The following is a 25,587-nucleotide window of genomic DNA, read 5'->3' on the forward strand; positions in this document are numbered from 1 at the left end:
CCCACCCCCATCCACACCCCTTCCCCGCCCCCACCGAGCCATAGAAAAATTGTCTTGCTGAAACTGGTCCCTGGTGGAAAAAAGGTTGGGGACCACTGGGTTATGTAGTCAAATATAATCTAAGAGATGTCCGACATGATGGAGAGAGTCCCAGGGACCAGACAATCTCCGACACAACTCCAAGCCTGTTCACCGAGGACCAGAACACAGCTGCTAATGTAGGACTCTGTTGTAAGAATTGTCACCTCTAAGACATCATTTTGTATTTGTCTGCAGAGATTTCAGATGTGAAACCTATAGTGAGTTGTGAGGGCGGCCTAATGACGGTCTCTGTTTGTCGGTGCCAACTGCAGCAACTGGGATACGACACCAGCAGCTTCCACCTCATTAATGACTCGGCTGCGTGCAACTATCCTTATACGGACGCTATAGACTATATCCGAGTGGACAGTATGGAAGTAAAAGCCGCCATAGGATGGTGCGGGAATGTTTTTAGTAAGGTAAGACTATGAGAAGGACATGGAATAGAATTATACCATTAGTTTGGTACAAGTGTCCCCGGAGGTGGCGCCATCTGCATTCAGTCCCTAGACCACCCATACTATCACTGCTTAGGCCTTATTCACACCTCCGTGGCTCAGTCAGTAGTTTAGATTCCATTTGCCAATACTAGAGATTAGTGAATTGGATGGAATTGAACTGCATTCGACCCAAATATTCAAAATTGTTCTGTTTTTTAATGAAACCGAACAATTTGAAATTTGTCTTGGATGAAGTAAAAATGGTGTCGGCTTGTAGATGATAGCGGGACCCCAAATACTGTTATCAGCTATTGTGGGTCACACTCACGTAATAATATCTCTGTGTGGATCAGAGCCCAGAAAAACCCCAAGAGCTGGCACCGGTGCTAGGGGAGGTGAGTAACACGGTCTATTCACCTCCCCCGCCCTCCACTTATTATACTCTGGGGTCTGTAGAGATAATAGTAGTTCCCGGTGGTGAGTCCCAAAGATTGTGTGTTCAGTTGAATGTAAAAATTTTGGAAAATTCATATCAGAAGCCTGTTTGGTTAACTCTATGTATGTGGCATTATGGGACATTATACTGTCTGGAGGGGATAGTATATATACACATACCTCCCAACTTTTGAAGAACTGAAAGAGGGACAAAATGTGCGTCGCGCTATGCGCGCCGCGGCAAATTTAGCCCCGCCCACTTTTGTGTTGACTCCGCCCACTCGTTAATTTTTCATGTGCCCGCACACAGTATACTCCTCCTACAGTCGCCCGTAAATTATATGTCCCCCCTCTATCTCTCCCCCAGTTTCATATACACCCTTCATCTGCCCCCAGTTTCATGTCCCTCTTCCATCTCTGCCCCCAGATTGATGTCCCCCCTCCATCTCTGCCCCCAGATTCATGTCCCCACATCTCTGCCCCCAGATTCATGTCCCCCTATCTCTGCCCCCAGATTCATGTCCCCCCATCTCTGCCCCTAGATTCATGTCCACACCATCTCTGCCCAGAATTCATGTCCCTCCATCTCTGCCCCCAGATTCATGTCCCCACATCTCTGCCCCCAGATTCATGTCCCCATCTCTGCCCCCAGATTCATGTCCCTCCATCTCTGCCCCCAGATTGATGTCTCCACATCTCTGCCCCCAGATTCATGTCCCTCCATCTCTGCCCCCAGATTGATGTCTCCACATCTCTGCCCCCAGATTCATGTCCCCCCATCTCTGCCCCCAGATTCATGTCCCCCCATCTCTGCCCCTAGATTCATGTCCACTCCATCTCTGCCCCCAGATTCATGTCCCTCCATCTCTGCCCCCAGATTCATGTCCCCACATCTCTGCCCCCAGATTCATGTCCCCATCTCTTCCCCCAGATTCATGTCCCCCCATCTCTGCCCCTAGATTCATGTCCACTCCATCTCTGCCCCCAGATTCATGTCCCCCATCTCTGCCCCCAGATTCATGTCCTCTCCATCTCTGCCCCCAGATTCATGTCCCTCCATCTCTCCCCCAGATTCATGTCCACTCCATCTCTGCCCCAGATTCATGTCCCCCATCTCTGCCCCCAGATTCATGTCCTCTCCATCTCTGCCCCCAGATTCATGTCCCTCCATCTCTCCCCCAGATTCATGTCCCTCCATCTCTGCCCCCAGATTCATGTCCCACATCTCTGCCCCCAGATTCATGTCCTCTCCATCTCTGCCCCAGATTCATGTCCCCCATCTCTGCCCCCAGATTCATGTCCTCTCCATCTCTGCCCCCAGATTCATGTCCCTCCATCTCTCCCCCAGATTCATGTCCCTCCATCTCTGCCCCCAGATTCATGTCCCCATCTCTTCCCCCAGATTCATGTCCCCCCATCTCTGCCCCTAGATTCATGTCCACTCCATCTCTGCCCCCAGATTCATGTCCCCCATCTCTGCCCCCAGATTCATGTCCTCTCCATCTCTGCCCCCAGATTCATGTCCCCATCTCTGCCCGCAGATTCATGTCCTCTCCATCTCTTCCCCCAGATTCATGTCCCTCCATCTCTCCCCCAGATTCATGTCCCTCCATCTCTCCCCCAGATTCATGTCCCTCCATCTCTGCCCCCAGATTCATGTCCCACATCTCTGCCCCCAGATTCCTGTCCCTCCATCTCTGCCCCCAGATTCATGTCCCCCATCTCTTCCCCCAGATTCATGTCCCTCCATCTCTGCCCCCAGATTCATGTCCTCTCCATCTCTGCCCCCAGATTCATGTCCCTCCATCTCTGCCCCCAGATTCATGTCCCCACATCTCTGCCCCCAGTGTCATGCCGTCCTCTCCATCTCTGCCCCCAGATTCACGTTCCACCTCCACATTAAACTTACCTTCTCCTCTGCTCCCTCGCCGCTCTCTGCCCGCCTCTCTCGCTGACACATGCGGCTGAAGGAAGGAGCTGACACAGGTCAGCTCCTCGCTTCACCGCTGCCCGCCTCTCTCCCTGACACATGCGGCTGAAGCTGCTCGCGTGCTCGCTTCGCCACTGCGTGTCTCTCTCCCTGACACATGCGGCTGAAGCGAGGAGCTGACCTGTGTCAGCTCCTCGCTTTGCCGCTCCCGCCGGCTCCTGGCTTGTACATCGCGTCTACAAGCCAGGAGTCGGCGGCAGCAGCGAAGCGAGGAGCTGACACAGGTCAGCTCCTCGCTTCAGCCGCATGTGTCAGCGAGAGAGAGACGCAGCGGCGAAGCGAGCAGGCGAGCAGCTTCAGCCCCATGTGTCAGGGAGAGAGGCGGGCAGCGGCGAAGCGAGGAGCTCACCTGTGTCAGCTCCTTGCTTCAGCCGCATATGTGTTCAACTCAGATCTGCGTCCTCTGGACGCAGATCTGAGTTGAAATCGGGACATACCTCCCTCCAACCGGGACCGCGGGACATGTCAACCAAATCGTGACTGTCCCGCGGAAATCGGGACGGTTGGGAGGTATGTATACAGGGGCCAGTATAGGACAATATACTGTATGGGGGTCACTATGGGACATTATACTGAATGGAGGGGATAGTATATATACAGGGGCCAGTATAGGACAATATACTGTATGGGGGTCACTATGGGACGTTATACTGTATGGAGGGGATAGTATATATACAGGGGCCAGTATAGGACAATATACTGTATGAGGGTCGCTATGGGACGTTATACTGTATGGAGGGGATAGTATATATACAGGGGCCAGTATAGGACAATATACTGTATGAGGGTCACTATGGGACGTTATACTGTATGGAGGGGATAGTATATATACAGGGGCCAGTATAGGACAATATACTGTATGAGGGTCACTATGGGACGTTATACTGTATGGAGGGGATAATATATATACAGGGGCCAGTATAGGACAATATACTGTATGGGGGTCACTATGGGACGTTATACTGTATGGAGGGGATAGTATATATACAGGGGCCAGTATAGGACAATATACTGTATGGGGGTCACTATGGGACGTTACACTGTATGGAGGGTATAGTATATATACAGGGGCCAGTATAGGACAATATTCTGTATGAGGGTCACTATGGGACATTATACTGTATGGAGGGGATAGTATATATACAGGGGCCAGTATAGGACAATATACTGTATGAGGGTCACTATGGGACATTATACTGTATGGAGGGGATAGTATATATACAGGGGCCAGTATAGGACAATATACTGTATGGGGGTCACTATGGGACGTTATACTGTATGGAGGGGATAGTATATATACCGGGGCCAGTATAGGACAATATACTGTATGGGGGTCACTATGGGACGTTATACTGTATGGAGGGGATAGTATATATACAGGGGCCAGTATAGGACAATATACTGTATGAGGGTCACTATGGGACATTATACTGTATGGAGGGGATAGTATATATACAGGGGCCAGTATAGGACAATATACTGTATGGGGGTCACTATGGGACATTATACTGTATGGAGGGGATAGTATATATACAGGGGCCAGTATAGGACAATATACTGTATGGGGGTCACTATGGGACATTATACTGTATGGAGGGGATAGTATATATACAGGGGCCAGTATACGACAATATACTGTATGAGGGTCGCTATGGGACGTTATACTGTATGGAGGGGATAGTATATATACAGGGGCCAGTATAGGACAATATACTGTATGAGGGTCACTATGGGACGTTATACTGTATGGAGGGGATAGCATATATACAGGGGCCAGTATAGGACAATATACTGTATGGGGGTCACTATGGGACGTTATACTGTATGGAGGGGATAATATATATACCGGGGCCAGTATAGGACAATATACTGTATGAGGGTCACTATGTGACATTATACTGTATGGAGGGTATAGTATATATACAGGGGCCAGTATAGGACAATATACTGTATGAGGGTCACTATGGGACATTATACTGTATGGAGGGGATAGTATATATACAGGGGCCAGTATAGGACAATATACTGTATGGGGGTCACTATGGGACGTTATACTGTATGGAGGGGATAGTATATATACAGGGGCCAGTATAGGACAATATACTGTATGAGGGTCACTATGGGACGTTATACTGTATGGAGGGGATAGTATATATACAGGGGCCAGTATAGGACAATATTCTGTATGAGGGTCACTATGGGACATTATACTGTATGGAGGGGATAGTATATATACAGGGGCCAGTATAGGACAATATTCTGTATGAGGGTCACTATGGGACATTATACTGTATGGAGGGGATAGTATATATACAGGGGCCAGTATAGGACAATTTTCTGTATGAGGGTCACTATGGGACGTTATACTGTATGGAGGGGATAGGATATATACAGGGGCCAGTATAGGACAATATACTGTATGAGGGTCACTATGGGATGTTATACTGTATGGAGGGGCTAGTATATATACAGGGGCCAGTATAGGACAATATTCTGTATGAGGGTCACTATGGGACATTATACTGTATGGAGGGGATAGTATATATACAGGGGCCAGTATAGGACAATATACTGTATGAGGGTCACTATGGGACGTTATACTGTATGGAGGGGATAGTATATATACAGGGGCCAGTATAGGACAATATTCTGTATGAGGGTCACTATGGGACATTATACTGTATGGAGGGGATAGTATATATACAGGGGCCAGTATAGGACAATATTCTGTATGAGGGTCACTATGGGACATTATACTGTATGGAGGGGATAGTATATATACAGGGGCCAGTATAGGACAATTTTCTGTATGAGGGTCACTATGGGACGTTATACTGTATGGAGGGGATAGGATATATACAGGGGCCAGTATAGGACAATATACTGTATGAGGGTCACTATGGGATGTTATACTGTATGGAGGGGCTAGTATATATACAGGGGCCAGTATAGGACAATATTCTGTATGAGGGTCACTATGGGACATTATACTGTATGGAGGGGATAGTATATATACAGGGGCCAGTATAGGACAATATACTGTATGAGGGTCACTATGGGGCGTTATACTGTATGGAGGGGATAGTATATATACAGGGGCCAGTATAGGACAATATACTGTATGAGGGTCACTATGGGACATTATACTGTATGGAGGGTATAGTATATATACAGGGGCCAGTATAGGACAATATTCTGTATGAGGGTCACTATGGGACGTTATACTGTATGGAGGGGATAGTATATATACAGGGGCCAGTATAGGACAATATACTGTATGAGGGTCACTATGGGACGTTATACTGTATGGAGGGGATAGTATATATACAGGGGCCAGTATAGGACAATATTCTGTATGAGGGTCACTATGGGGCGTTATACTGTATGGAGGGGATAGTATATATACAGGGGCCAGTATAGGACAATATACTGTATGAGGGTCACTATGGGACATTATACTGTATGGAGGGGATAGTATATATACAGGGGCCAGTATAGGACAATATACTGTATGAGGGTCACTATGGGACGTTATACTGTATGGAGGGGATAGTATATATACAGGGGCCAGTATAGGACAATATTCTGTATGAGGGTCACTATGGGACGTTATACTGTATGGAGGGGATAGTATATATACAGGGGCCAGTATAGGACAATATTCTGTATGAGGGTCACTATGGGACGTTATACTGTATGGAGGGGATAGTATATATACAGGGGCCAGTATAGGACAATATACTGTATGGGGGTCACTATGGGACGTTATACTGTATGGAGGGGATAATATATATACCGGGGCCAGTATAGGACAATATACTGTATGAGGGTCACTATGTGACATTATACTGTATGGAGGGTATAGTATATATACAGGGGCCAGTATAAGACAATATACTGTATGAGGGTCACTATGGGACGTTATACTGTATGGAGGGGATAGTATATATACAGGGGCCAGTATAGGACAATATACTGTATGAGGGTCACTATGGGACGTTATACTGTATGGAGGGGATAGTATATATACAGGGGCCAGTATAGGACAATATACTGTATGAGGGTCACTATGGGACGTTATACTGTATGGAGGGGATAGTATATATACAGGGGCCAGTATAGGACAATATTCTGTATGAGGGTCACTATGGGACGTTATACTGTATGGAGGGGATAGTATATATACAGGGGCCAGTATAGGACAATATTCTGTATGAGGGTCACTATGGGACGTTATACTGTATGGAGGGGATATTATATATACAGGGGCCAGTATAGGACAATATACTGTATGAGGGTCACTATGGGACGTTATACTGTATGGAGGGGATATTATATATACAGGGGCCAGTATAGGACAATATACTGTATGAGGGTCACTATGGGACATTATACTGTATCGAGGGTATAGCATATATACAGGGGCCAGTATAGGACAATATACTGTATGGGGGTCACTATGGGACATTATACTGTATGGAGGGGATAGTATATATACAGGGGCCAGTATAGGACAATATACTGTATGGGGGTCACTATGGGACATTATACTGTATGGAGGGGATAGTATATATACAGGGGCCAGTATAGGACAATATACTGTATGGGGGTCACTATGGGACATTATACTGTATGGAGGGGATAGTATATATACAGGGGCCAGTATAGGACAATATACTGTATGAGGGTCGCTATGGGACGTTATACTGTATGGAGGGGATAGTATATATACAGGGGCCAGTATAGGACAATATACTGTATGGGGGTCACTATGGGACGTTATACTGTATCGAGGGTATAGCATATATACAGGGGCCAGTATAGGACAATATACTGTATGAGGGTCACTATGTGACATTATACTGTATGGAGGGGATAGGATATATACAGGGGCCAGTATAGGACAATATACTGTATGAGGGTCACTATGGGATGTTATACTGTATGGAGGGGCTAGTATATATACAGGGGCCAGTATAGGACAATATTCTGTATGAGGGTCACTATGGGACATTATACTGTATGGAGGGGATAGTATATATACAGGGGCCAGTATAGGACAATATACTGTATGAGGGTCACTATGGGACATTATACTGTATGGAGGGGATAGTATATATACAGGGGCCAGTATAGGACAATATTCTGTATGAGGGTCACTATGGGACGTTATACTGTATGGAGGGGATAGTATATATACAGGGGCCAGTATAGGACAATATACTGTATGAGGGTCACTATGGGACGTTATACTGTATGGAGGGGATAGTATATATACAGGGGCCAGTATAGGACAATATTCTGTATGAGGGTCACTATGGGACGTTATACTGTATGGAGGGGATAGTATATATACAGGGGCCAGTATAGGACAATATTCTGTATGAGGGTCACTATGGGACGTTATACTGTATGGAGGGGATAGTATATATACAGGGGCCAGTATAGGACAATATACTGTATGGGGGTCACTATGGGACGTTATACTGTATGGAGGGGATAATATATATACCGGGGCCAGTATAGGACAATATACTGTATGGGGGTCACTATGGGACGTTATACTGTATGGAGGGGATAGTATATATACAGGGGCCAGTATAGGACAATATACTGTATGAGGGTCACTATGTGACATTATACTGTATGGAGGGTATAGTATATATACAGGGGCCAGTATAGGACAATATACTGTATGAGGGTCACTATGGGACGTTATACTGTATGGAGGGGATAGTATATATACAGGGGCCAGTATAGGACAATATACTGTATGAGGGTCACTATGGGACGTTATACTGTATGGAGGGGATAGTATATATACAGGGGCCAGTATAGGACAATATACTGTATGAGGGTCACTATGGGACATTATACTGTATGGAGGGGATAGTATATATACAGGGGCCAGTATAGGACAATATTCTGTATGAGGGTCACTATGGGACGTTATACTGTATGGAGGGGATAGTATATATACAGGGGCCAGTATAGGACAATATACTGTATGAGGGTCACTATGGGACGTTATACTGTATGGAGGGGATAGTATATATACAGGGGCCAGTATAGGACAATATACTGTATGAGGGTCACTATGGGACGTTATACTGTATGGAGGGGATATTATATATACAGGGGCCAGTATAGGACAATATACTGTATGAGGGTCACTATGGGACGTTATACTGTATCGAGGGTATAGCATATATACAGGGGCCAGTATAGGACAATATACTGTATGGGGGTCACTATGGGACGTTATACTGTATGGAGGGGATAGTATATATACAGGGGCCAGTATAGGACAATATACTGTATGAGGGTCACTATGTGACATTATACTGTATGGAGGGTATAGTATATATACAGGGGCCAGTATAGGACAATATACTGTATGAGGGTCACTATGGGACATTATACTGTATGGAGGGGATATTATATATACAGGGGCCAGTATAGGACAATATACTGTATGAGGGTCACTATGGGACGTTATACTGTATGGAGGGGATAGTATATATACAGGGGCCAGTATAGGACAATATACTGTATGAGGGTCACTATGGGACGTTATACTGTATGGAGGGGATAGTATATATACAGGGGCCAGTATAGGACAATATACTGTATGGGGGTCACTATAAGACGTTATACTGTATGGAGGGGATAGTATATATACAGGGGCCAGTATAGGACAATATACTGTATGAGGGTCACTATGGGACGTTATACTGTATGGAGGGGATAGTATATATACAGGGACCAGTATAGGACAATATACTGTATGGGGGTCACTATGGGACGTTATACTGTATGGAGGGGATAGTATATATACAGGGGCCAGTATAGGACAATATACTGTATGGGGGTCACTATGGGACGTTATACTGTATGGAGGGGATAGTATATGTACAGGGGCCAGTATAGGACAATATACTGTATGGGGGTCACTATGGGACATTATACTGTATGGAGGGGATAGTATATATACAGGGGCCAGTATAGGACAATATACTGTATGAGGGTCACTATGGGACATTATACTGTATGGAGGGGATAGTATATATACAGGGGCCAGTATAGGACAATATACTGTATGAGGGTCACTATGGGACGTTATACTGTATGGAGGGGATAATATATATACAGGGGCCAGTATAGGACAATATACTGTATGGGGGTCACTATGGGACGTTATACTGTATGGAGGGGATAGTATATATACAGGGGCCAGTATAGGACAATATACTGTATGGGGGTCACTATGGGACGTTACACTGTATGGAGGGGATAGTATATATACAGGGGCCAGTATAGGACAATATACTGTATGGGGGTCACTATGGGACATTATACTGTATGGAGGGGATAGTATATATACAGGGGCCAGTATAGGACAATATACTGTATGAGGGTCACTATGGGACATTATACTGTATGGAGGGGATAGTATATATACAGGGGCCAGTATAGGACAATATACTGTATGAGGGTCACTATGGGACATTATACTGTATGGAGGGGATAGTATATATACAGGGGCCAGTATAGGACAATATACTGTATGGGGGTCACTATGGGACGTTATACTGTATGGAGGGGATAGTATATATACCGGGGCCAGTATAGGACAATATACTGTATGGGGGTCACTATGGGACATTATACTGTATGGAGGGGATAGTATATATACAGGGGCCAGTATAGGACAATATACTGTATGGGGGTCACTATGGGACATTATACTGTATGGAGGGGATAGTATATATACAGGGGCCAGTATAGGACAATATACTGTATGGGGGTCACTATGGGACATTATACTGTATGGAGGGGATAGTATATATACAGGGGCCAGTATACGACAATATACTGTATGAGGGTCGCTATGGGATGTTATACTGTATGGAGGGGATAGTATATATACAGGGGCCAGTATAGGACAATATACTGTATGAGGGTCACTATGGGACGTTATACTGTATGGAGGGGATAGCATATATACAGGGGCCAGTATAGGACAATATACTGTATGGGGGTCACTATGGGACGTTATACTGTATCGAGGGTATAGCATATATACAGGGGCCAGTATAGGACAATATACTGTATGGGGGTCACTATGGGACGTTATACTGTATGGAGGGGATAATATATATACCGGGGCCAGTATAGGACAATATACTGTATGAGGGTCACTATGTGACATTATACTGTATGGAGGGTATAGTATATATACAGGGGCCAGTATAGGACAATATACTGTATGAGGGTCACTATGGGACATTATACTGTATGGAGGGGATAGTATATATACAGGGGCCAGTATAGGACAATATACTGTATGAGGGTCACTATGTGACATTATACTGTATGGAGGGTATAGTATATATACAGGGGCCAGTATAGGACAATATACTGTATGAGGGTCACTATGGGACATTATACTGTATGGAGGGGATAGTATATATACAGGGGCCAGTATAGGACAATATTCTGTATGAGGGTCACTATGGGACATTATACTGTATGGAGGGGATAGTATATATACAGGGGCCAGTATAGGACAATTTTCTGTATGAGGGTCACTATGGGACGTTATACTGTATGGAGGGGATAGGATATATACAGGGGCCAGTATAGGACAATATACTGTATGAGGGTCACTATGGGACATTATACTGTATGGAGGGGATAGTATATATACAGGGGCCAGTATAGGACAATTTTCTGTATGAGGGTCACTATGGGACGTTATACTGTATGGAGGGGATAGGATATATACAGGGGCCAGTATAGGACAATATACTGTATGAGGGTCACTATGGGATGTTATACTGTATGGAGGGGCTAGTATATATACAGGGGCCAGTATAGGACAATATTCTGTATGAGGGTCACTATGGGACATTATACTGTATGGAGGGGATAGTATATATACAGGGGCCAGTATAGGACAATATACTGTATGAGGGTCACTATGGGACGTTATACTGTATGGAGGGGATAGTATATATACAGGGGCCAGTATAGGACAATATTCTGTATGAGGGTCACTATGGGACGTTATACTGTATGGAGGGGATAGTATATATACAGGGGCCAGTATAGGACAATATTCTGTATGAGGGTCACTATGGGGCGTTATACTGTATGGAGGGGATAGTATATATACAGGGGCCAGTATAGGACAATATTCTGTATGAGGGTCACTATGGGACATTATACTGTATGGAGGGGATAGTATATATACAGGGGCCAGTATAGGACAATATACTGTATGAGGGTCACTATGGGACGTTATACTGTATGGAGGGGATAGTATATATACAGGGGCCAGTATAGGACAATATTCTGTATGAGGGTCACTATGGGACGTTATACTGTATGGAGGGTATAGTATATATACAGGGGCCAGTATAGGACAATATACTGTATGAGGGTCACTATGGGACGTTATACTGTATGGAGGGGATAGTATATATACAGGGGCCAGTATAGGACAATATACTGTATGAGGGTCACTATGGGACGTTATACTGTATGGAGGGGATAGTATATATACAGGGGCCAGTATAGGACAATATACTGTATGAGGGTCACTATGGGACGTTATACTGTATGGAGGGGATAGTATATATACAGGGACCAGTATAGGACAATATACTGTATGAGGGTCACTATGGGACGTTATACTGTATGGAGGGGATAGGATATATACAGGGGCCAGTATAGGACAATATACTGTATGAGGGTTGCTATGGGACGTTATACTGTATGGAGGGGATAGTATATATACAGGGACCAGTATAGGACAATATACTGTATGAGGGTCACTATGGGACGTTATACTGTATGGAGGGGATAGTATATATACAGGGGCCAGTATAGGACAATATACTGTATGAGGGTCACTATGGGACGTTATACTGTATGGAGGGGATAGTATATATACAGGGGCCAGTATAGGACAATATACTGTATGGGGGTCACTATGGGACGTTATACTGTATGGAGGGGATAGTATATATACAGGGGCCAGTATAGGACAATATACTGTATGGGGGTCACTATGGGACGTTATACTGTATGGAGGGGATAGTATATATACAGGGGCCAGTATAGGACAATATACTGTATGAGGGTCACTATGGGACGTTATACTGTATGGAGGGGATAGTATATATACAGGGGCCAGTATAGGACAATATACTGTATGGGGGTCACTATGGGACGTTATACTGTATGGAGGGGATAGTATATATACAGGGGCCAGTATAGGACAATATACTGTATGAGGGTCACTATGGGACATTATACTGTATGGAGGGGATAGTATATATACAGGGGCCAGTATAGGACAATATACTGTATGGGGGTCACTATGGGACGTTATACTGTATGGAGGGGATAGTATATATACAGGGGCCAGTATAGGACAATATACTGTATGGGGGTCACTATGGGACGTTATACTGTATGGAGGGGATAGTATATATACAGGGGCCAGTATAGGACAATATACTGTATGGGGGTCACTATGGGACGTTGTTCCGTCACTGGGATCTTTCATGGGAAGGGGAGGCATCAGCTACTGAACAGTCTGGTGCCCATGGTATCCTTAATCTGCCCATGACCCATCAGGACCATTGTGTGGCTTCATCCCAAGGGTAAGTTTAGACTGAGTTTTTTGCCGGCAGATTTTAAAACAGATTCCACCTCGTAAACCTCATAGCAATTGATAGGAGGCAGAAAAAAACATTAGCTGGTTTTATTTGTTTGTTTATTTTGGAGAAGTTTTTGCAAAAAAACAGTTTCTTGCCTCCCATTTATTCCAATGGGGTTTGCAATCTGCCTGAATATAGATCATGACACCTGAAAACCACCTAGAGAAAAAAAATCTGCTGACTCCAATACGGATGAATGGGAGATTTTTTGAGACAGATATTAAGGTGGAATAGGCCTCCAAAAACCCACTTGCAAAAAAATCTCATGTGAACTTACCCTTACATGGTTTGTCTCATGTGCACAATTCCTTATTCCTTACATGGTGGAATGTAATATGGGGCTGAGGATCACAGAGCGGGGATCTACCAAATCCATAGGGCCCAATAATACACCTTTATATCTGCAAGATCAAGAACATATTTTTTTTATTATACTAAGGGGATTTATTTTAGAATTTTGATAGAAAACACCAATACGATCTTCAAATATCCATCCAAAAAGTCCTAAGAATGTGCATTTGGTCTACGGAAGATGTTTGTTCTCGTACCGTGTTAGCCGGTGGGTAGGAAATATAAAAAAAAACAAAACACTTGCTAGTCTTCAGTAGTTGATCCCTTTGTAATGGCTGATAATACTGAGGACAAATTACAACGTTTCGGATCTCTCGGCTCCTTTCTCAAGTAAATTTAAAAACCATTTCTGAAGGAGCAGATTTATATACAAAAGGCACACAGGGATAGAAATCCAGGAGGAAGGGGGGGGGGGGGGGTTATTAGTAATTGGTAGTAACAATGTAAGAACAATGTAAACAATTCCAGGTCCTTATCAGTTCTCAGGGTCTCAGGTCAGTGATTTCTGTAAAATGCCATAAAGCCATGTGACAGATTTAACCCCTTCTCCAGTGTGTGGAGCAGGGTCATAAGTTTATACTCATAAATCCATTGTTCTTTCTTTGATTTAAAATTCCCTCTTAAAACCAAAATTTTTATGTGATGGGTAATATTATGATCCTCATTGCAGAAATGTTTTGATATGGGAAGGTCCAGTCTTCGTTCTCTAATTGTATGGCGATGTGAGTTCATACGTATTCTAAGCTTCTGTCCGGTCTCTCCAACATACAGATTTTCAGTGGGACACTTGGTGCACATTATCAAATACACTACATTAGGTGTGAACATTTCCATGCAGACAGAAAAGGTGCAAAACCTGCCCTCACATACTGACCACTGACAGGATAGAGATACCAAACTCTAACAGGGAATATAAAGTCCCAGGTACGTTCACCTGCAGCACACCTAATGTAGTGTATGTAATAATGTGCACCAAGTGTCCCACTGATAATCTGTATGTTGGAGAGACCGGACAGCAGCTTAGAATGCGGATGAACTCACATCACAGGGAACTACTGAAGACTAGCAAGTTTTTTGGTTTTTTTTTTTTTACATTTGGTCGACGTAAGACATCCAGGGCACGATCAAGCCAATAACTTATTGTATTCGCTCACACAGACTGATTCCAAAATCTACTTCACCAACACGCTCCACATCAGTCCAAAGCCTGGACTGTCCCCCACCATAAGTCCAATCGCCTTTAACTTTACCTGCGAATACAACCTGACTATGCAGACCAGCCTTAGCTTCTCTCCCAAACCTATCAGGTGAGATGTCAATGTCCAACATGCTATATACAGTGTATGCAGGCTCTTCTCATACTTGGATTTTGTTGTATTGTATCTGGATAAACATGATGTCATCTGAGAATATCTAAGAACAATCCTGCTGGATTCCACTTTGAACAAGGATCTGAATGGTGGGATTCTATAGACTTCTTTACATGGTTGTCTTGCCCATTTTCATGGGTCCCTGATATATTTGAGTGTATGGAGGGATCCCTGAAAAAGGACAAGAACAGAACATGATCCATATTGTGACATTCTATTACAATGGACTGGCAAGATAACGGTTCCTGAATGCCGCCATGTGACAGCCACTAGACGGACATCACACGGCCGCTATTCACTTTGAGTAAGAGCTCATTCACACGGGCGTTTTGACCAACCCTCAAATTCATTGGAATGGGCGAATAGGTTCGTAATTATCCGGGTTCATCCAGAATGTTTCGAATTGTTTGTTTTTCAACAAAACTGAACAAATGTTGTTTCAGTTCAGACAATCAAAAATGGCCACACCACGAAAATGTGTCCAGTGCCACGTTATACCAGACAATACAGAGCAGACAATGTCATATGTGCAGAGACTCCCACATCATGTGATAGTGTCAGCCAATAGACAATGATAGGTGGAGCTTACAGCGCTGATGTCATATATGGTATATAAGGTTGTGCTCTCGTGATTAGCCCTTAGGTGCTGTAATGGGGTAATCTCGATGAATCTTATATAGGAGGAGGACTTAGAGAATCAGCAATGTACACAGGCAGATTAGTAGTGTTAGAATAGAATATACAGACATAGCGATACAGGACAGGTTCAGTCACTGAGTTAACCCTTTTATTGCCAGGCAATCACCTATATTGTCTGACAGTACTTGTGATAGAACGATTTCATCTCTTCTGTATACACATAACACATTCTTTCTAGCATTGAAAATCTGAACAGAATATTTTAAACCTTTCTCTGTAATGTGCAAGTCCACTGTGTGCACAGATGTAATTGTAGATACACTGATTAGTAAAAGGGTAACGATGTTCTGACTTTGTGACTTTGAGGCTCCATCTCAACATCTACTACAGCTTGGAACGTGAGATTCCCATCATGTTATAGACAATCCCATACATAAATGTGACTTACAGCTACTAAGCATATGATTAGTTCTGCAGATTCTTCTCATGTAGCTGTAAAGTTACCGTTTTGCTCCTGGTGGTGGAAAAATCTTTCCCAAGTGAGAGGTCACTGGTTGACATAGAGGATCAGCCATGAAGAAGATTTACAGAGAAAAGAGAACCAGCGTCATCCAGCTCATTGATAGCGGTCTCTAGGCCAAGGAAATTGTCAAACTGCGTCATGTGAGCGTCAGGACAGTGGGAACAATATGAAATGAAGCCCATCTATCTATTCTGAAGCCAAGAGGTAGACATCCAGACAAATATCAGTCAACAAGTTGTTTCATCACAAGGTCTATCAATTATGATACCACAAAAACGGCAGTGGAAGTGTCTCATAATAGTGAGATCACAGACGTCCGTGCAAGCAATGTGCAACGCACATCACATAAGTCTGGAATGGTGGCCCAAAGTAAAGGTGGGAAAGCCTCAACCGCAATTTCGTCATAAGAAGCGTTGGCTCAAGTTTGCTGCAAAGTCGACAGTAGAAGATTAGAAATGGGTTATTTGGAGCAATGACATGAATGTCAATAGACTGGGCACTGATGGGTGCAAATGGGTCTGGAAGAAACAATGGAAAAAGGGGCTAATGGATTGAGAAATGAAAGGAACCGTCAAGTTTGGTGGAGGAAGCCTGATGACATGGGATCGTTTCACAGCCAAAAGTGCCACCAGGATCGATGTGGTCTCATTAGTGAGCTAAATGTGAGTGTCCTACAAGACAAGTTACTTAATACACTTCAGTACTATGTGTATGATAAGGACGACATCATGTTCCAGAAGAACAATGACTAGGGTTGAGTGATCGGGATCGGAAAAGATCGGATCCCGATTGGTGATCGAGTAAATTTCGCGATCGGGTTCCGATCCTGCCTAAAATAGATTGGGTATGGAGTTCCAATCACTAAACTTACCTGCACAGATCCGCTGCCGCTGTTGCTCCCCATTCTTCTTGGCCCGGTTCTCTCTCATTTACAGGCCTTCATAGCGCCATGCATGCCCCTGCCTCCCAGGTTAGTGTTACACACCTAGGAAGAAGGTGGGGCTTGTGGCTTAGGAGAGTGTGGGCGGGTACTTGGAGGGAGGGAACATTCACGCAAGTACTACAACTGCTAACAATAAGAATGTGGGTGACAACAGCAACACTGCTTCTGATTTTGGTGGTATCGCCAGTAGCTGAAGGATTGTTCTACTTCCTGAAAATGTTGATGAAGTTTATGATTATTTTGCTTGCTCATCTCAGTCATAGAAGGATATTTTGTCTAAGAGTGATGTCATCTTGAGTCAGAATTCAACTGTGTCTCCTTCACATTCCAGGGGGTGTGGTGCTACTACTGGTAGGGGAGCTAGGGTGACATCTGAAGGTGGAAATTCTGAGAGTATCCATGGTCGTGACGTGTTACAAAAAACAAGGAAGATGATCATGATGACATTGCTGATAATGTTTCTCTTCTGATTAGGACTTGGAAACCAGGTCACAGTAACAAGGTGACATCAGATCAATAGGGTGATGCAGGTGGTGATAATAATTCCAGTCATTTCACAGGTCCAACATCCTAAAATCTTGCTAGGGGCAGACCTAGGGAACCTATCAGGGTGGGGATGGTGGTACTGGTCGTAATAGTGACAGACTTGTTCCGCCTGCGTCTGGCAGCAGCAACTACACGAGGTCATCTCTAGTGTTCAAATTTTTTATGTACATTGCCCAACAATAAACTCATGGAGATGTGAAAGATCTGCAAGCATAAACATAGCTGTGGCCGTGCAGGAGAAAATGTAGGAATGACAACTCTACGTTCTCACATGAAGAGGCATCACTCTCTTGTTTGGAAAAATAAACTTGGCAGTGGTACTGGCAGGGGAAGGATCCACACTGTAATATCCTTCCCGCGATCTTGCAGGCAGGTCACATCTACACGTAGCACTAGCATCATTATCATCACCAAATGTTTCTCCTCCTCCTCCACACCAACGTCAATCATCCATAAGGGAATGTGTGGCCAGGAGAGTGCAATATGCGTCCAGTTATTCGGCAGTTACAACTTAACTTCCACCTGACCAATCTGCTGGTGGTGCAGTGAGTGCCGGACCACTTAGTGGATTCCACTGCTTTTCGCCAACTGATGGCATGCTCTCAACCTCGATGGAGGATACCCAGCCACCATTATTTCTCCACGAAAACTTTCCTTTCTTTATATCAAGATGGGGCCTTTCTTTAGACAGTTCAGTCTGAGGGAAGGTGCACCCCACCGTCATCACATGGAGCAGCAATAATGTAAAAGGACAATACTTGGCTTCCACACTTAGGTCAATGATTTGAGTGGCAGCAGTCACAATACACAAAAGAAGCCAGGTCAGTTGCTAGTCCCACCTTGAGTTTACGGGCTCAGTTTCAATACCATGCAGGGCTCATCCTAATCTTCTGGATCCTCCTCTGTGGGCCATTTCCAACCTACATCTTCACCAGGGCAAGGTCTCCACTAGGGCAAGGTTTCCACTCCTCCCCCCTTCTTTTATGAGTGTAAGATGGAGTGCTACCTGGATGTGAGGAGTCACACAAGGAGGAGCTGCTTCACTATATCCTGCAACAAGTATTCCCCTGAAGGGCTTTCAAAAACTCCAACTGGTAGCGCTGCCTGCAACAACCACACTAATATGTTTGCTGCGCTGCAGTTAGGATGAATAACATATTGTCCCTGTATTGTGCATGTCCTTAATCTGGTGGTATGTCGGTTCATTAACATGTATGGTGGCTGAAAAGAGATGCTCCTCATGGCCACTTTCTGGGACCTCTGTGTCATTCTTATGTCGCAAAAAACACCCTGCTGGATTTGCAGCAACAAAATGGTCTGCCATTGCACAACCTAGCTGCAACATTTCAACTTGTTGGAACTCCACCTTAAACATGCTGGGGCATCTGTGTGAGCAGCAGAAGGTGGTGAATGATTATTGCATGCAGCAGACCACAGGGACAATGTGTTACTTCAGCATATGTCATACACAATCTAGGTGCAGCTGAGCAAAGCTGCGCTCCTGGCTGGTGGGTCTTACCAAATCCCTGGTAAAGGTCTGGCTGCTGGGGCAGGGAGTATTGGTGTCTCTACTCCATTCAGCCACTCCAGGTTTTGGGATATGTGGGGTTAAATCCTTGCTATCCAGAAGTCTGTGTATAACAGGGCAGTCAGACTACAGGTATATGGCTCTCTCTGCTCCTGGGAAACTACTTGTGAGTAATACTGCTGGTTTGTGTTTAGGGAGTTGTTCAGAAGGCCCCGCTCTCATAGTTAGGATACCTGTGTTGTAGGTAGAAGCCGAACAGGATTTTATTCTGTATTGTTTCTGTTTTGATTTGCCTGGAAAAACCCTAATAAAACTGGTTACGGCCAGTTGCACCAGACTTGGCTGGTTTGGACTTTCATTTTGTGCCAAAAAGTGCTCAAGACAGCGATCCCTGAGCTAATCCTGTTACAAATGGTGGAGGCTGCGCTGGCACAAAAATCCAGCAACTTGCATGTCGTGGGTTAAGTCTGTGGCTCCTGCAAAGCGAAACCCTGCAAGCATGGAGGAAGTGATGAAACAGCTGATCCTGTCTAATGTCCAGCAACAGGAGACCAACCGTCTGCTTATAGAGTCCACACAAGCGGCCTCCAGAGAACAAGAGGTGATTAATAAAAGTCTGCTGGAGCAGATCAAGCTGCTGGCGGAAAGGACTCAAGTCCAGGCGCCAAGTGTCTCTCCTGGAAGGAAGGTGCAAGCATCTACAAAAGATGACCCCAGAGGATGATGTGGAAGCCTTCCTCACCATTTTTGAGAGGGAGATGCTTCCAGCTGACCAGTGAGCGGATACCGTGGCTCCATTTCTCAGTGGAGAGCCGCAAAAGGCTTACTTTGATTTAAGCGAGCAAGATGCCAGACTGTACCCAAAGCTAAAGGCGGAAATCCTTGCTCGCTTAGGCGTCACACCTGCTGTCAGAGCCCTGGGTACATACCTGGAAGTTCCAGATGGGAAAACCTGTGAGGTCACAAATGTATGACCTGGTGCACCTGGCTAAAAAGTGGGAGAAGCAGTGTACATTTCTCCCAGGTTCCTGTCCTACACAATCTAGGTACAGCTGAGCAGAGCTGCGCTCCTGGCTGGTGGGTCTTACCAGAACCCTGGTAGAGGTCTGGCTGCTGGAGCAGGGACTATTGGTGTCTCTACTCCATTCAGCCACTCCAGGTTTTGGGATATGTGGGGTTAAATCCTTGCTATCCAGAAGTCTGTGTATAACAGGGCAGTCAGCCCACAGATATACAGCTCTCTGGGGGCCACACGATGGCTCAGTAGTTAGCACTGCAGCCTTGTAGCGCTGGAGTCCTGGTGTTCAAATCCTGCCAAGGGCAAAAAAAACCCATCTGCAAGGAGTTTGTATGTTCTCCCCGTGTTTGCATGGATTTCCATCCCATATTCCAAAAAGACATACCGATAGGGAAAAAATGTACATTGTGAGCTCTATGTGGGGGGAGGGGCTCACAATCTACATTTAAAAAAAAAAAAAAAAAAGATATATGGCGCTCTCTGCTCCTGGGGAACTACCTGTGAGTAATACTGCTGGTTTGTGTTTAGGGGGCAGTGCAGAAGGCCCCGCTCTCATAGTTAGGATACCTGCTGCTAAAGGTAAGAGCCGGACGGCTAGGATTTTATTTTGTCTTGTTTTGCCTGAAAAAAATCCTAATAAAACTGGTTGCGGCCAGTAGCGCCATACTTAGCTGGACTAGACTTTCATTTTGTGCCAAAAAGTGGTCAAGACAGCGATCTCTGAGCTAGTCCCATTACTATATATATATATATATATATATATATATATATATATATATATATATATATATATATATATAGTAATGGGATTAGCAGGTGTGGATATACCCACGTAGACAAAATTGATGTTCCCCTAGTTAATGAAAGAAAACCTCACAATGGTCACAGAAATAACTTGAATCTGACAAAAGTAATAACAACCAAACTACATGGTGACAAACCACAAAGCTTCTAGGAAAAGTGTTCAATGGACAGATGAGGCAAAAATCAAACTTTTTGGCAAGACACATCAGCTCTATGCTCACAGAAGGAAAAACAAAGCCTATCCTGAAAAGACTGTCCCTACTGTGACACATGGAGGAGCTCTGTTATGTCCCTACTGTGACACATGGAGGGGGTTCTGTTATGTCCCTACTGTGACACATGGAGGGGGCTCTGTTATGTCCCTACTGTGACACATGGAGGAGCTCTGTTATGTCCCTACTGTGACACATGGAGGAGCTCTGTTATGTCCCTACTGTGACACATGGAGGAGCTCTGTTATGTCCCTACTGTGACACATGGAGGGGGCTCTGTTATGTCCCTACTGTGACACATGGAGGAGCTCTGTTATGTCCCTACTGTGACACATGGAGGAGCTCTGTTATGTCCCTACTGTGACACATGGAGGAGCTCTGTTATGTCCCTACTGTGACACATGGAGGGGGCTCTGTTATGTCCCTACTGTGACACATGGAGGGGGCTCTGTTATGTCCCTACTGTGACACATGGAGGGGGCTCTGTTATGTCCCTACTGTGACACATGGAGGGGGCTCTGTTATGTCCCTACTGTGACACATGGAGGAGGCTCTGTTATGTTCCTACTGTGACACATGGAGGGGGCTCTGTTATGTCCCTACTGTGACACATGGAGGGGGCTCTGTTATGTCCCCACTGTGACACATGGAGGGGGCTCTGTTATGTCCCTACTGTGACACATGGAGGAGCTCTGTTATGTCCCTACTGTGACACATGGAGGAGGCTCTGTTATGTCCCTACTGTGACACATGGAGGAGGCTCTGTTATGTCCCCACTGTGACACATGGAGGGGGCTCTGTTATGTCCCTACTGTGACACATGGAGGAGCTCTGTTATGTCCCTACTGTGACACATGGAGGAGCTCTGTTATGTCCCTACTGTGACACATGGAGGGGGCTCTGTTATGTCCCTACTGTGACACATGGAGGAGCTCTGTTATGTCCCTACTGTGACACATGGAGGGGGCTCTGTTATGTCCCTACTGTGACACATGGAGGGGGCTCTGTTATGTCCCTACTGTGACACATGGAGGGGGCTCTGTTATGTTCCTACTGTGACACATGGAGGAGCTCTGTTATGTCCCTACTGTGACACATGGAGGAGCTCTGTTATGTCCCTACTGTGACACATGGAGGGGGCTCTGTTATGTCCCTACTGTGACACATGGAGGGGGCTCTGTTATGTCCCTACTGTGACACATGGAGGAGCTCTGTTATGTCCCTACTGTGACACATGGAGGGGGCTCTGTTATGTCCCTACTGTGACACATGGAGGGGGTTCTGTTATGTTCTGGGGCTTCTTAGCTGCATCTGGCACAAGGGGGTCTTGAATCTGTGCAGGGTGCAATGAAATATCAAGACTATCAGACCATCAAAAACATTGCTTTTTGCAATACAACCACCGTCTGTCTGAAATATCGTGAGCAAGCACATTTCCTTAATAAATGAGTAATTGTTGGGATTTATGAAATGTTTAATGTATAAAAGTTAGTGTCAGTGCAATGTAGGGGTAAATTATTAGTATATATCTTCTGCTCACGATCTGTCTTTCATTATACATAAATATCACTTTGACATTATTTTTGCTGTGTTTTTCTTAGAGACATAACTTGATATGAGAACTAAGAGTGCTGTATACTATGGAGTCCTGACATTGTCATACACTATGTATTATAGATATATATAGTCCTGGGAGCCCTGACAGTGTCATACACTATGTATTATATATATATATAGTCCTAGGAGTCCTGACATTGTCATACACTATGTATTATAGATATACAGTCCTATGAAAAAGTTTGGGCACCCCTATTAATCTTAATCATTTTTAGTTCTAAATATTTTGGTATTTGCAACAGCCATTTCAGTTTGATATATCTAATAACTGATGGACACAGTAATATTTCAGGATTGAAATGAGGTTTATTGTACTAACAGAAAATGTGCAATATGCATTAAACCAAAATTTGACCGGTGCAAAAGTATGGGCACCTCAACAGAAAAGTGACATTAATATTTAGTACATCCTCCTTTTGCAAAGATAACAGCCTCTAGTCACTTCCTGTAGCTTTTAATCAGTTCCTGGATCCTGGATAAAGGTATTTTGGACAAACAATTCAAGTTCAGTTAAGTTAGATGGTCGCCGAGCATGGACAGCCCGCTTCCAATCATCCCACAGATGTTCAATGATATTCAGGTCTGGGGACTGGGATGGCCATTCCAGAACATTGTAATTGTTCCTCTGCATGAATGCCTGAGGATTTGGAGCTTTGGTGTTTTGGATCATTGTCTTGCTGAAATATCCATCCCCGGCGTAACTTCAACTTCGTCACTGATTCTTGAACATTATTCTCAAGAATCTGCTGATACTGAGTGGAATCCATGCGACTCTCAACTTTACCAAGATTCCCGGTGCCGGCATTGGCCACACAGCCCCAAAGCATGATGTAACCTCCACCAAATTTTACAGTGGGTAGCATGTGTTTTTCTTGGAATGCTGTTTCTTTTTGGACGCCATGCATAACGCCTTTTTTTATAACCAAACAACTCAATTTTTGTTTCCAAAATGAAGCTGCCTTGTCCAAATGTGCTTTTTCATACCTCAGGCAACTCTATTTGTGGCGTACGTGCAGAAACGGCTTCTTTCTCATCACTCTCCCATACAGCTTCTATTTGTGCAAAGTGCGCTGTATAGTTGACCGATGCACAGTGACACCATCTGCAGCAAGATGATGCTGCAGCTCTTTGGAGGTGGTCTGTGGATTGTCCTTGACTCTTCTCACCATTCTTCTTCTCTGCCTTTCTGATATTTTTCTTGGCCTGCCACTTCTGGGCTTAACAAGAACTGTCCCTGTGGTCTTCCATTTCCTTACTATGTTCCTCACAGTGGAAACTGACAGGTTAAATCTCTGAGACGTTTTGTATCCTTCCCCTGAACAACTATGTGGAACAATCTTTGTTTTCAGATCATTTGAGAGTTGTTTTGAGTAGCCCATGATGCCACTCTTCAGAGGAGATTCAAATAGGAGAACAACTTGCAATTGGCCACCTTAAATACCTTTTCTTATGATTGGATACACCTGGCTATGAAGTTCAAAGCTCACTGAGGTTACAAAACCAATTTTGTGCTTCAGTAAGTCAGTAAAAAGTAGTTAGGAGTATTCAAATCAATAAAATGATAAGGGTGCCCATACTTTTGCACCGGTCAAATTTTGGTTTAATGCATATTGCACATTTTCTGTTAGTACAATAAACCTCATTTCAATCCTGAAATATTACTGTGTCCATCAGTTATTAGATATATCAAACTGAAATGGCTGTTGCAAACACCAAAATATTTAGAACAAAAAATGATTAAGATTAATAGGGGTGCCCAAACTTTTTCATAGGACTGTATATAGTCCTAGGAGCCCTGACATTGTCATACACTATGTATTATAGATATATATACTCCTAGGAGCCCTGACAGTGTCATACACTATGTATTATAGATATATATAGTCCTAGGAGCCCTGACAGTGTCATACACTATGTATTATTGATATATATAGTCCTAGGAGCCCTGACAGTGTCATACACTATGTATTATAGATATATATAGTCCTAGGAGCCCTGACAGTGTCATACACTATGTATTATAGATATATATAGTCCTAGGAGCCCTGACAGTGTCATACACTATGTATTATAGATATATATAGTCCTAGGAGCCCTGACAGTGTCATACACTATGTATTATAGATATATATAGTCCTAGGAGCCCTGACAGTGTCATACACTATGTATTATAGATATATATAGTCCTAGGAGCCCTGACAGTGTCATACACTATGTATTGTAGATATATATATATATATATAGTCCTAGGAGCCCTGACAGTGTCATACACTATGTATTATTGATATATATATAGTCCTAGGAGCCCTGACAGTGTCATACACTATGTATTATAGATATATATATAGTCCTAGGAGCCC

General features: G+C 44.2%; 1 protein-coding gene across 1 annotated transcript in view; it reads left to right on the top strand.

Moving 5' to 3' along the window:
- The window catches only part of LOC142186332 (pancreatic secretory granule membrane major glycoprotein GP2-like), a 59,554-nt gene that overhangs the window by 12,810 nt on the left and 21,157 nt on the right, over window positions 1-25,587 (top strand). Inside the window, exons 4-5 of the mRNA XM_075261159.1 lie at window positions 277-500; window positions 15,186-15,334. Of these exons, the coding sequence (XP_075117260.1) occupies window positions 277-500; window positions 15,186-15,334 (373 nt within the window). The remainder of the gene's footprint in view (window positions 1-276; window positions 501-15,185; window positions 15,335-25,587) is intronic.

Source organism: Leptodactylus fuscus (assembly GCF_031893055.1).
Source record: "Leptodactylus fuscus isolate aLepFus1 chromosome 2 unlocalized genomic scaffold, aLepFus1.hap2 SUPER_2_unloc_2, whole genome shotgun sequence".
Lineage (NCBI taxonomy): Eukaryota > Metazoa > Chordata > Amphibia > Anura > Leptodactylidae > Leptodactylus > Leptodactylus fuscus.